Source organism: Natator depressus, chromosome 7 (genome assembly GCF_965152275.1).
Source record: "Natator depressus isolate rNatDep1 chromosome 7, rNatDep2.hap1, whole genome shotgun sequence".
Taxonomy (NCBI): Eukaryota; Metazoa; Chordata; order Testudines; family Cheloniidae; genus Natator; species Natator depressus.
The window spans coordinates 116,435,975-116,450,153 of NC_134240.1; the positions used below are offsets into that span (position 1 = coordinate 116,435,975).

Genomic DNA, 14,179 nt, shown 5'->3' on the forward strand with positions numbered 1-14,179 from the left:
ACCGATCCCTGAGGAACTCCACTAGAAACCTTCCTTCAGCTTGACAGTTCACCTTTCAGTATGAACCATTGTAGTCTCCCTTTTAACCAGTTCCTTATCCACCTTTCAATTCTCATATTAATCCCCATCTTCTCCAATTTAACTAATAATTTCCCATGTGGAACTGTATCAGATGCCTTACTGAAGTCCAGGTAGATTAAGCTCATGCTTAAATGCAGTAGATCTAAAGTTAAGAACATGCTTAAGATCTTTGCTGAATCAAACCTTATTCCGTAACTTATTTCTCAGCCAATCTTCTCAAGCATAGCAACATCTCACTAACGACTAGGTACACTGCCAAGTTAAATAAAAACACTCTGATTGTACTACAGAGCCTGTGCTAGGGTAGATACTGCACACGCCAACAGAAGACATACCATATGGCCAGCATAGCTACCCCACCTCCCTGAACGACATTAGCTACATGGACAGAAGCCCTCTTCAGTTGGCATAGGTCTGTCTACAGCAGGGGTTTTGTCAGCATAGTTATTTTGCTAGCGGGTGGTTTTTACTCATGCCTTGGACCAACTCAGCTATGCCAATATAAGTTTTAAGTGTAGACCGGGCATAAAGCAAACTTATTTAAGGGCTTGTCTACACATGAAAATTAATCTGGAATAAGGTAAGGAAGAAGGTATTTAAAGTGGATTAGCTATTCCTGATGAACAATTTCTGATTAGCTCCATGTTTGGATGCTTGTATTCCAGAATAAGAGCATCCACAAATACAGTTAATCAGGAATAGCTATTCCAGAATAAATTCCTGCACACACAAGCCCATAGAGTTTGCTAAGAGCACCTGCAGTTCTTCTTAACATATGAGAACATAAGAATGGCCATAGTGGTCTATCTAGCCCAGTATCCTGTCTTCTGACTTTGGCCAGTGCCGCATGCTTGAGAGGGAATGAATAGGGCAATTATTGAGAGATCCATCCCTTGTAGTCCAGTCCCAGCTTGTATTAGTCAGAACATGGGATTGCATCCCTGACCGTCTTGGCTAATAGCCATTGATGGACCTATCCTCCATGAATTTATCTAGTTCTTTTTTGAGTCTAGTTATATTTTTGGACTTCACAACATCCTCTGGCAACGAGTTCCACAGGTTGACTGTGTATTATATGAAGAAGTACTTCCTTATGTTCGTTTTAAACCGGCTACCTATTAATTTTATTGGGTGACCAGTGGTTCTTGTGTTATGTGCATGGGCCAATCACACTTTTTTTCTCCTCATCATTCATGATTTTATAGATCTGTCAGCCCGCCCTTCGACGTCTCTTTTCCAAGCTAAACTGTCCCAGTCTTTTTAATCTCACCTCAGATGGAAGATATTACATCCCCCTAGTCATTTTTGGTGCCCTTCTCTGTACTTTTTCCTAGTTTGCTAGATCTCCTTTGAGATGGGATGACCAGAACTGCACACAGTATTCAGGATATGGATGTACCATGGATTTATATAGAGGCACTATGATATTCTGTGTCTTACTATCTATCTCTTTCCTAATGGGTCCTAACATGCTGTTAGTTTTTTTGACGGCCACTGCACATTGAGCAGATATTTTCAGAGAACTATCTCCAGTGACTCCAGATCTTTGTCTTTAATGATAACAGCTAATTTAGATCCCAGCATTTTGCATGTGTGTATATAGAGAAAACCTGTTGTGGTGGTTTGTTTGTTTGTTTGTTTTTTATCTAATTGCTTATATTGTCCTTGTCATCAAAGTATCTCAGCACCTCACGAGCAATGATTTTTATCCTCACAATCCCCTGGGAAGGTAGGGCAGTACTATGCTGCCTAGAAAGTGAGGTTATATGATTTGCCCAGAGTCACACAGGAACTCAGACAGAGCCAGGAATGTGATACAGAAGCCCCAGTCCACAAGACCCATTCCTGATCACAAGACCATCCTATCTTCAAACCTGATTCCCCCAAAATAGGGCAGCAGGACTGTATTGACCTTTTCACTTCTGTCCCCACAACCCTGGAAGTGAAATCTTTGGGCGGAGAACAAGTGTGAGGGATTCAGCTCAAAATGTCATTTTTCTGCCTCCCCACCCAGCCCAACAACTTAAAACAAAACAAAATTAGACCTACCTGGAAACAGGTGCTTCTTTTAATAACTTTTATTAGGGCATCCAGGTGACAGCCCCTTTTGGAAAAATAAGGAAACAAAATTAAAGTAAATTCCATATACTTTCATCCCAATGGTATGCACTGTCCTAAATTGTTAATCTAATGGCTTTCTTCCAGATGAAGGATCCAGGCACCGGCAAAGGCTCCAGTGTGCCAGACTGTATAAGAGGTGGCTCTGTAGCAAGAGAAGGAGAGTGTAACTGTATTGCCCAGTAATCACAGCGGTCCTATTGAGAGGCACTTTCAAAAGTGGCTTTTAATAGCGACTATGTACAGAGTTAAGGCGAGTTACAGTGTCCCACCTGGAAGGCTGGCCTACAACAGCCACTGGCTGTTTCCGTGTGTCTTGTCAGCCTGTTGAAAATGGACCGTACTGGATACAACACCACAGCAGTGACATGAGAGCATTCCATTGATGTTTCCAGAGCATAAGAAACAGGGTCTCCCCGCAAGCATGTATCTGAATCATGTCTCTGCTCCTTGTCCTATTCAAAGAGCACCGGCTTATCAAAAATGCTATTGGTCGGTAAAGCTGTGTGTAAAGACACAAATCCGTGTGGGTCCTTTGGGTTTTAGGTTTGTTCATTTCCTCTGCCTGTTCTTACACAAAGAGCTCCCCGCTGAATGTCTTGGATGTGGAGCTCATTGTGGCAAGTTCAGTCACTAGTGTGGAATATCAACCCACATAACAGGCTTTCTCCAGGTAACGGGGTTTCCGCTCTTGCATGGAACATGGAGCTCCTGGCTGTGTTTTTTTGCTGATGTGCCTCCTTTTTTATTTTTAATGATAACCAGAAGTGCCAGGTAGGCACCCCAGGGGACGAATATCCTTAGCTTTACCCACAGAAGAGCAGCACCAGGCATACCCTACACCTGTACTGCTGGGACCGTCTCTAGGCAGGAGGAGGGGAGATTAGTCACCATGCCTGTTCAGTCCTCAGCCTGACCCAGCCAACATGGGGACCAATTAGTGCTGGTGGTTTTTATGAGGTGGACACCTATGTAGTAGAGAACTTCCAGCGCATTTCAAACAGGTCACTGAACAGCTCTCAGCCAGGTAACAGCCATTACGAGCCAGGTGAAAGGGATCACAGGCTGTTGCAAAATCTCTGAACCATCCTGAGTTGCTCTCTGAAATCACTCCCTGTAGCTGTACAGCCTAATCTTTTCCCCGGTCTGAAGTCCGTGGGAGTAGGTTCAGGCCACTAGTGAAGTCCAGTCAGAGAAGAGTCGTTTTCCTTATTGACTCCTTCCCCATTGTCATAGGGTGACGTCCAAAGGATGATCATTCAGGTGGATTTTGGAGATGGCATCGCTGTGTCGTACGTCAATCTCAGCTCAACGGAGGACGGGATCAAGCACGTCTACCAGAATGTGGGCATATTCCGAGTGACCGTGCAGGTGGCAAACAGCCTGGGATTGGACAGCACTGTCCTGTACTTACATGTAACTTGTATGTTATTACTGTGTTTGGTTTACAACATATCTTAAAGAAACATTACATTCTCTTAGAGACGATTCAGGAGGCTCCCTGTCTGAGAGGAGACCTTCTGAGACATGTGCAGAGTCAGAGAGAATGAGCTTTTGTCCTTCCCCAAACTGAGAGCCAGAGAATTCAAAAACTATTCATGGATAATGGCCAAGTTTTTTTTAAAAAAAACAACTCTTCATTTTTAGTGCCTCAAATTTCAGGTCCCCAGCTTGAGATGCCTTAAAGAAAGGGATCTGATTTTCAAAGGGCGGGTGCTCAGTGCTTTCTGAAAATTAGGCTCCTTTAAGAAGTCTCAAAATGGGCAGCCAAAAATGGAGGCATCCAGAATCGCTGGCTACTTCTAAAAATTTTGACCTGTATGTATACATAGGGATCATATGCCCATTGCTGAAATGCAGCCACTTCTGGAGTGGAAATCACCCTTTCTGTCATGATGGAAACCAAATTCCTGAATCTGGAGAAAGTTACAAGAAAAATAATATCTTCCACTGCTTTTCTTTCTAACTTCCTTATATGTCAATTGCTGCCAATTTAAAACCCAAATTTTCCTATGCCCCTAGATAGAGTTCATGTAATTTTCCTTTTAGTCTGGTTAAGCGTTGGTTCAAGCCACAAAGTTCTGACCCATCTCTGAACTTTCCCAGAGTTCTCCTGAAGGTTTAGCTCGAGGATTCTGTGTGGGGGTGGGGGGTGGAAAAGGGAGTTGTGGGTTGTTGTTTTTTATTGTACGTGCATGTTGTTTAGAAAGGAAGTGCTAAACCCTGGAAATATGGCTACAGAAATTGTTCTTAATTAATACCTGACACTTTTATAGCATACTTCTTTCAGAGGATCCCAAGGCATTCAATAAGTTCCTATACAGAGATTGCAACTTCGAGGTTACTTTATTCACCAGGAATGCAGCTGTCCCTAGGGTGCAAGGCAGCAGCTGTTTAACAGTGTCCAACAACACTCCAAACAGTTCAGGGCAGAGTGAAGTATAATCCTATAGTTACAGAAAACTGCAGGGGGAACTTAGCTGGAACACTGGGGCTTACAGCTCTTTCTTGTGAAAGGCGCCATGGTAGATTTAAGGTGAGCTTTTTCAAAAGCTACCCGAGGGACTTAGGAGTCCAAGCCCCCCGGAAGGTCTTTGGAAAATCACCCCTCTTAATGATCGCAGGTGGTCAGGAACCCAGTTTTATGCCTCCTTTGAAAGATGGCACCTTCTGCAGCATGGCACTTCCTGGCATCATCCTGGGGCATTGAGTCCAAAAATAATGCCTTAGAGAAACGAAACTCCTTTCCTCTGAAACTACTCTGTAACTTGGGGGTCACATTTTGGGACTTAAGCCATGTGGTTCCTTACGCCGAGGCCTTGACAGTTGGAGGGAATTTCTCAGTTTTGGGGCCAATGCTGAGTTGTATTTTTTTCTTAGCTGGCAGAATATTTGCCCTTGCATAGAGCCAATGACCCTTATTGCAATTGGACGGACAGAGGCCTCTGTTTGTGAAGGCAAAAGATGCTGTGTTCGAGTTTTGTTTAACCCTCCTATGCAGCATTGACTGATCAGTCGTGGTGTAGTTTTGGATCTCAAGACAAACAGCTGGCTACACCTTGTTCTCTGAGGAAAAGCCAATTCTTTGCTCCCTCTGAGCCTCCCCTGCCTGCTCCTGTTTATGGATAGGTCAGTGGATTGCAAGCCAGGCGTCATTTCTAATAGCTTGTGAAGATCCCTGGAAACAAATGGAGAATTGTTTCTGTGGTAATATTTCCAGGGAGGTTCTGACAGCTTCCCGCACACAGGCTTTGTAATCAGCTGCAGCTTGACAAGAGGAGTTTTCAAAGGGATGATCATCATTGTGCTTGTCTTGTTTGCAAACTAATGAGGCCACATGATACAATAGCTGTTTTCTTATGCAGGCTACAAGCGGGAAAGAGAAAGCAGTTGTCTAACTCAGCCACCTGCACTAATTAGCTGTCTGGCCAGCTGATCTAATGAGCCTGTAGTTTTTGGACACTACAAAGTGATACTTAAAAAGGTGGCCTTTGTATCTTTTTTAAGTGAGATGAGATATAATTTTCAAAATGGCCTAAGTGACTTAGGGGCCTAAGTCATGTAAGCAATGTAGCAGAAATATATTATTTTGTAATAGAAATAAGCCCAATATTCACTAGAATCACTTAGATAATCTGAAATGTCATTAAAAGTCTGTATGCAATAAGGGTTTTCTGATGGGCCATTCATTGTGGCATGCCTATATCCCATTAAATTCACCCATATAATAGATTAGATATAACATGTATATTTCATTCACCACCCATTACCCTTGGCACTTCCCTGATCCTGCAGCAGTCTCTGTGCAGACCTGGTCCCCTTGGGCCAAGGTGGAATAGCATTAATTTGCTCTAGCTATTACCAGCTGCAAACAGCCACATTGGGCTGGAAGCAAAGATCATTCAAGGGGAACGGGGACATTTTTGCCACACATTTTCCTATAGGCCCCAGTTCCCCTGCAATGCCAGCTGCAGGGAACTGGCATGGCATAAGAATCCTTCCACCTACTCTGCACCACTAGAATCTCCTTTCCACCGGAGACCTATGGGCTGTTTAAACTGGCCTGAGGCCCAGATTACACCATGGTTGTAAGCCATTTCTGATTGTAAGCCATTTCTCTAGCAACAAGGCCATCTATGAGTCATCTCAGCAGGCATTTAAGGTCAGCAGCAAACTTATTCAGTCTCCCTGCCTGTTGCTTTAACTTTTGAAAATGATGTAGCCTGTGTAAGGGGACTGTTGCCCCCTTACTAACATTCAGTGGGGGTGTTTTAGTTGCTAGCTCCCAGTACTAAAAGGGGGAAGGGTCGATGGGGAATCAGGACCCTGAGACTGACAGCCCCCAGGTACAATGAGGAGAGGCCAATGCTCCAGGTCAGCCTGAATGACAGGGCAGGCAGGCTAATCAGGGAGTCAGGAGGCCAGGGAGGTCCCGTCCTCTGTGTGAGCTGGATTTGCCTGGGTCAGACAGAGTGGAGCTGAGCTAAGGAGAAAGCAGGGGCAGAGCTGGGGGGGCAGAGCTGTGCCAGATCCAGAGGGACCAGAAAAGCAGCCCAGAGAGAGCAGACCCTGTCCTGGGAGCCGAGCTGCAGCCCCAAAGCCAGAGGCACAGCGCAGAGAGAGCAGACTTGCCCTGGGAGCAGAGCTGTAGCACCCAGAGCCAGAGGGGCCAGAGAAGCAGCCCAGGGAGCTGGAGGCAGAGCAGCAGCAGCAGTGCAGAGACCGAGTGGTGGAGCTGGGGCTGGAGCAGTCTGGAGCTGGGTGCGGTGAGCAGCTGGGGGGACCGAGGGGGACCCTGGGCAGTGGGCCCAGCACAGGGAGACGCCTCAGCCAAGAGGCTCTGCAGGCAGGCTTGGATCGTAACCCTGACAGGGCGGGGGTGACACTGGGACGAAGGGTCCTACCACGTAGAGCCTGAGAGCGTGTGGCCACCACCAGAGCGAGTGTCCAACCCACAGCATCCCTGCAGCACAGCCAGGGCCTGAGCAGGAGGCCTGGGACTTACAAGGAACAGACTGTGAACTGCCCTGACGTTCCAGAGACACTGTTTGTGATGTTCCCTGCCACACAGCGGGGTGATGTGTTTCCTTTAACCTTTCCCATTTTCCCTTATTCTTTTTAAAATTAATTGTTGATTAAATAACTTTAACTTGTATGTAATGGTCAGTGGGTCAGAGTAGTGCCCAGTGCAGAGAGAGTACCCCGGAGTGGGGACACCCTAGTCTCTGTCCTAGGTGACCACAGCAGGGTTGGGGGCCGAGCCCCCCAGGAATCCTGGGCTCAGCCTTGTTGGGGTTACGAGGACTCTGCCAGACAGGAGAGTGGTAGGGGAGTCCTCAAGGGCAGAGAGGCCTCTGGGTAAAGGAAGTGGGAGCGAGGACTCAGATCCTTTTGCTAGCCCACTTCACCAGGGTAGTGCAGAAGCCAGGAAAGTTCCTCACAATAGCGGGACTATTCCCCCGCTTACACCTGTTAAAGAGACTCTAGGTACAGGCCAACCCTACACAGATTATGTTCTCAGTACCAATTGTGTGCATCCAAAGAATCTTCTAAGGGCACGGATGGTGTTTTGGGGCAAGATGCAGAGTGGTAGTAATGAAATGGCTCATAAACTGCATGTAAAACTTGGAAGTGCAATTCTATTGTAATTGGACAAGACTTCTCTTCCTATCACATAGACCTATCTGGAGTGATACAGCACCATCTGCTGTTCAACCAGTGCACTCCAAACAGACTGTCCATTTTCTCCAGTTCTATATTGGAATGCAGATGTTAAAATAATATGGGCCTTTGTGGATGAGCCTTTCTTTTTCTATCATAACAAGGAAGCAGTGAAGGCCTGAAAGGGCATTAAAGACTTGATGCAGGGCCGGGCCCTTTGAGTGGCCTCCTCAGCGCTATTCCATCCAACAGTGCAGGAATTAAGCTAGCATCAGTGAGAACTAGGTGTTGGAGCTGACACAGTGTATGGTCCTGTTGATAGCTCTTCCACTGCCACTTTGGATGCTTGACATTCTCCCTCCTTTGCACTTTCTGCTGCCCCTGGACACTTAGTGAATACAAAACAAGGCCACCTCATCTGAAATACACAAAGGGCTGGATAATGATTAATTTCAGTTCTCACCTCCTACCTGAGACTAGACTAGACTAGTGATTTCCCCTGTGGCTGTGGATTCTGGTAGGGGAATACTTTTGACAATATACAGAGGTGTAGGACAAAATCTTGCAGCGCTTTCGAAGCGTGAGAAAAACAGGAGCATTCAGGCACTCCTGGAGGTGTGGCAGGGGGTTCATCAGTAGCCATCAGAATAAAGATTACCCATAATCCTGGCCTCCAACAACCCCCTGGTAGTCTGATCCTGAATGCCCCTGGATCATAGGGTGGTGCTGTGTGGTGTTAAAACAGTTGCCATGTTTATACCCCAGAGAGGGCTGCATTTCACGGGTGTGTCACGGAGCCGCATTCCACACCTTATGAACAGTAATGTACACCTTCTGAGCTGGTACCATTTTGCACCCACTCTGCACAGGTGTAAAAAGTGGGGAATCCTCTGGTGATCCTTGAGGGTGAATAACGCTCTATAAATGATGCTATATATGTGTGTGAAATCATTTGGGAAGTCCTGGTGTCAAATATTGACTCCTTTTAATAGAGCAGCCAGATCACGCGTGGATATTGAAATCAGTCCACAAGTGCCCATTTCAGTGTTTGGAGCCTCTGGGTAAGGAATTTGAACTGAGCCTGTATTGGAGAACTGTGCCCCCAAATTACCTTGTGGTTCTGGGTTTCTCTCTCTTTCTTTAAGGACCACACTTCTGTTCTCCAGAAGAACGACAGTGACAGACATAGAAAACAATCCATAAAACAAGTTGTGATTACAGACCCATGCCTCCCCATTTTCCCATCACAAATGGGAGAAAGGAACAGCCAGCTAGGGTGACCAGATGTCCCGATTTTTTTGGAACAGTCCAGATATTTGGGGCTTTGTGTTATACAGGCACCTATTATCCCCCACCCACTGTCCCAATTTTTCATACTTGCTGTCTGGTCACCCTAGCCAGGGCATGTTTCAAAGTAAATGTTATTTGTCCATTAAGCTACAACACGTGGCTACTCTAAGGAAATAAAAGGCACAGTGTAGATGAGAGAAAAGGACCACGGGGGAGAGGAAAAGTGAGAGTTAAAAAGAAGGGATAAGTGGGATAGATGCTTTGGTGGAGGCCCTAAACTGATACAAATGCATATAGCTCCACTGGAGTTCACGAAGCGATACCAATTTCCAGCACCTGATATCTGGCTCTTTAGGAATGGATCCAAGTATTTGTAATATTATTATACTTCTATTAGTGCTTACTCATGCAAGTTCTAGGGTCTTCCCAGGTAGCCCACATAGTGTGACTCTGTCTCCCTCTAGTGGGTAGTCCATGTATATAGATGTATGAGTTTGATACAGTCTTTGAGCTGTAGAGGTGGGGTTCTTTAGTTCAGGTAGTAGCAATTCCTATTTTTAGATGCATGGGTCCCAAATGACTTCCCCAGCAACAGTACGAAGCCAGAACGCTTTGCATATGGTGCCCCACGTGCGTTCCTCTTCATTGTCTCATCCAAAAAGCTGGAGGATCCAGTGTCAGACCCACATTTTGATGCCTAAGAGAGGGCATTCACCCCATTTGCCACTGCTTCTGTCTCCGCAGGCCCCCTGGAACATGTTCATTTGTCTCTCCCGTTTGTTACTACCAAGAACAAAGAGGTCAACGCTACGGCGGTATTGTGGCCCAGCCAGGTGGGCACGCTGACTTACATTTGGTGGTTCGGGAACAACACCGAGGTTTGTATGTCCCTACAGAACTGTAGCAAACCATCCCAGGAGGAATATGTGTCCAGGAGTGGGCAGGGCCTGTGAATACTCTTGAATAGTGAATAAACCCATTACAGGTCAGAGCAGTCAGGATTCGGCACTTTGCTCTACAAAAATAGGAACATAGGCATTGCCAATCTGGATCAGTTCCATGGTCCCTCTAGTCCAGTGCCTTGTCTCTGACAGTGGCCAGCACCAGATGTTCCAGAGAAAGATGTAAACTACCCCACAGCAGGAATGTGGGATAAACTCCCCTCCCCTATCTATGCAAATCAGCATTTTTTTAAACTACTTAGCTATCTCTGTGTAAGGATCATTTGAATTGTGTGCAAATTCCTAACCCCCTATTGAATAATGCTATGGGGATCTTATTGCAAAGTAGGCTAAAAAGTTTTTTTTCTTCCTTTAACTAAAATACAAATTTCACAATTTTTACAAAACTATCAATGCTGAAGTTTTCTGTTCATTTCGGCGGTGAGGTGTCCTGTCGGTGCACAAAAATGCCCCAGCAGGCGCCCTGGCACCCGCGGGCACTGGGTTGGGGACCCCTGCTCTAAACCAATGCAAAGTTCTCATTTTGTCTGTTAAACTATGTATGCAAGAATTCTTCATTACCGCACTCTGGGGGATGCAAAATGATACACAGTACATCTGTCTGGCTACGGACACTACTTACCATAAATAGAGCACATACAACTTTCTGCTGTCTCTTTAGTTAGGATGCTTGCAAATCTTACCAGGTGCTTTGTAATTGTTATTTATCTGTATTGCGGAAGTGCCCAAAGGCCCCGATTAGATTCTGAGGATGAGATTTTCATAAATGCATAAATGGTCAGGCCAGAAGGGAGCATTAGATCATCTTGTGAGATCTCCTGCATAGCAAGGCCCTATAATTTTACTCTGTAATCTCTACATTAGCCTGTGTCTTGTGACTGAGCTAGAGCATAGTTTTAGATAGCCATCTGATCTTGATTTAAAAACATCCAGTGATGGAGAATCTACCACATCCCTTGGCAAGTTGTTCCAACGGTTAATTACCCTGTTTAAAAATTGCATCTTCTTTCTAACTTGGATTTATCTAGCTGCAACTTCCAGTCACTGGATCTTGTCCTGCCTTTATCTGCTAGATTGAAGAACCCTGTAGTGTCAGATATCTTCTCCCCATGGAGGTACTTACAGACTGTGATTGTCACCTCTTACCCTCCTGTCTGAGAAATCAAGCTCATTAGTGACTAGTGCTGGCCGAACGGCTCCCATTGAAGTCAAGGGGAGTTTTACCATTGACCGCAATGGGAGCAGAGTTAGACTAACTGTGGGTGCTTTTGAAAATCCAAACTAGTAAAGGAATACGGGAGGTTATGGCAGCTGCTGCTGGGTATGGTCAGAAAGGCCGTATGGCAAGCACTAGTATAGTGTCTTAACAAACATAAATGGTAGCCTAGAGTTCCTGGAGTGGAGACGTTGTGTAACCGTGAGCAACTCCTTCAGATAAATGGTGACACTCCATTGCTCACAAGGAGGCAAGTATAGGAGGCCCATATCTGCCCTAAACCCTTCATTCTAGTAACAGTGGTGTCCTGGAGAATACCTTAGGCTATTGAGGGAGAAATCTGGGTCAGTTCCCAGCTCTGTTACCGACTCTGTGTGGCCTGGGGCAGGCCACTTTGTTCCTCTCTCTGTTGGCTCCCCAGCTGTACAATGGGGATAATGATCTTTTCTTCCCATTTGCTTGTTTAGACTGTAAGCCCTTTGATGGCACCTTACTTGTACACAGCACCTAACGCAATTGGGCCCTGGTCTTGTTTGTGGCCTTTTGGTGCCACCGTAATACAACTGATAGAAGAGAGTTCTAAATGACAGATTTTTTTTTTCCATCCAAAAAAATCTTTCAAGTTCTCTAGTTATAAACTTAGGATGGAGAAACCAGTCAAGGAGTAGAGTCTTTCAATCATCCTCCCCCGTCGATCCAACACACCATATGCCTAACCTCCCTCCTGTTTGGAGTAGCCAGATCTAGGACTTCTGGAATCGGGAAGATCAGATGGCAGCCTAATTGCCCCTTTTCTCATGTGTTTGCAGCCACTGGTCACCCTGGAGGGGAGCATCACATTCACGTTCTCTGTGGAAGGGATGAACACGATCACGGTACAGGTCTCGGCAGGGAACACCATTCTGCAGGACACAAAGACTATTGCAGTATATGGTGAGCTCTTACCCCTTTATTTTTCTGTTGCTCCCCCCCCCCCCAGCAAAGCAATGGTGGCATTGCTCAGCACGGGATGAGAATTTAGCTGCACAGATGTGCCCAGAACAACGGTGTGCTGCGTTTGTGACACATCAGTAGTCCCTACAGCAACGTACTGGACCCAACTCTTATTAAAAAGAGAAGCCTTGCAGTATTGCTCCAAAAATGCTTTAGGGCAGATTCTGCTCTCAATTACACTGATGTAAATCAGGAATAATTTCTCTGAAGGCAATTGGAGTTAATCCAGATTTACACCGGTCTCAAGAGGACTCGTACTTGCTCTGCATTTTACTGTAGAGCCACTTCTAGATGATTACTGCACAGTAGAACCTCAGATTAACGAACATCAGAGTTACGAACTGACCAGTCAGCCACACACCTCATTTGGAACCAGAAGTACGCAATCAGGCAGCAGCAGAGACCAAAAATATAAAAAGCACATACAATATAGTACTTTGTTAAACGTAAACTACTAAAAAAATAAAGGGAACACAGCGTTTTGCTTCTGCATACTGAAGTTTCAAAGCTGTATTAAGCCAATGTTCAGTTGTAAACTTTTGCAAGAACAACCATAAAGTTTGGTTCAGAGTTATGAACATTTCAGAGATACGAACCACCTCCGTTCCGGAGGTGCTTGGAACTCTGAAGTTCTACTGTAATATTTTCAAATGTGGCCATTGGAAAAGTGGATTGTGTTACTGACTGGCTGAACTCCACTGATGAGCAGATGTTTTGTCTCGGTATGTGCAAAAGCTGCATGGATCTGTGTCCATTAGAACATACATCTTAGTGTGCACAATTGACTATTGTCTTTTCCCCTGTATTGCAAGCACAGATCACAGTGATATGCTGGATGGTCTCCCAGATTTGGGCTATTTCATGCCTCCAGTGGAATTACCTCCTTTCTAGATACCATTCAATCAGGCTTTTATCCCTGGACCTCATAAAAATACTCCTGATGAGCAATGTTTTGTTTCCCCTGTGGAGTGGAGCAGATTAGGCCATGTGTCTGGTATTTTCACAGACATGTCCACACTCACTCTCCATTCAGATGGTTACGTCTGTTAAGAACCGTGCTGTGTTACCAACACCGTGCATGGGCTGGATGCTCAGCTGGGCTGGAGCGCTCTCCAGGTCATTAGGGGCCTTGTGCAAACTTAGGGCAGCCTTAGAGCTGCTTTCAGTTGCACCTGATGGCAGCAGCCCCCCCAAGGGGTCATTCCAGCAGCCAATTCAGTGCTCTGATCAAACCCTCTTTCCCTGCCCCATCCGCCACACAACTTTTTTCTGAGGGCCATGAGGTGAGGTGGTGGGGATGAGATCAACTCCCTACCACGCCTCTGCTGGAGGTTGGGAACAGGTGGTAATTCTGACACACTCCCTGCCCTAGGAATTGGAAGGAGCCAGGGGGTGCCTGGGTGGATGGGTAGAATACCCCTATGCTGGGGAAATACCCAAGAAACTAGTAAAGTCAGCGTTACAGCCCCTTCATGCTGCTGGAGCATGGTAAAGTGGTTGTATCATGGCTGAGATGCTGGCACAGGGTAGTTTTCTAGTGCAAGGTACGTATGGGTCCAGTGAAGTGCATATACTATCAGGGGTTGGCTAACTGCCTCCCACCTTGCTCATGGGAGATTCCCCAACCCTTAGCTCCAGCCCTGGGAAACGGGATTCATCACAGATTAAAGGGGAAATGATTTGGGGCAACTCTTCTTTAAAATATTGGCAGTGCCTCTTTTCATGAAGTGACCTACCTAGACCCACAGGCTGGGCTGGGGGGTAGAAGCTGTCCAAGCTCTTTTTTATTTCTTATCCCAAAGTTGTTTCAGTGTGAAAGCTTCTCTCTAAGTAGCAAATATAAATGTGCAGTGTCTCT

At 45.8% G+C, this 14,179-nt stretch overlaps 1 protein-coding gene across 2 annotated transcripts in view; it reads left to right on the forward strand.

Annotated features, from left to right (window-relative positions):
- The window catches only part of LOC141991179 (VPS10 domain-containing receptor SorCS1), a 400,215-nt gene that overhangs the window by 354,849 nt on the left and 31,187 nt on the right, over positions 1-14,179 (forward strand). For both annotated transcript variants that reach the window (XM_074959393.1, XM_074959392.1), the window contains exons 19-21: positions 3,436-3,622; positions 9,895-10,028; positions 12,138-12,261. In XM_074959393.1, the coding sequence (XP_074815494.1) occupies positions 3,436-3,622; positions 9,895-10,028; positions 12,138-12,261 (445 nt within the window). The remainder of the gene's footprint in view (positions 1-3,435; positions 3,623-9,894; positions 10,029-12,137; positions 12,262-14,179) is intronic.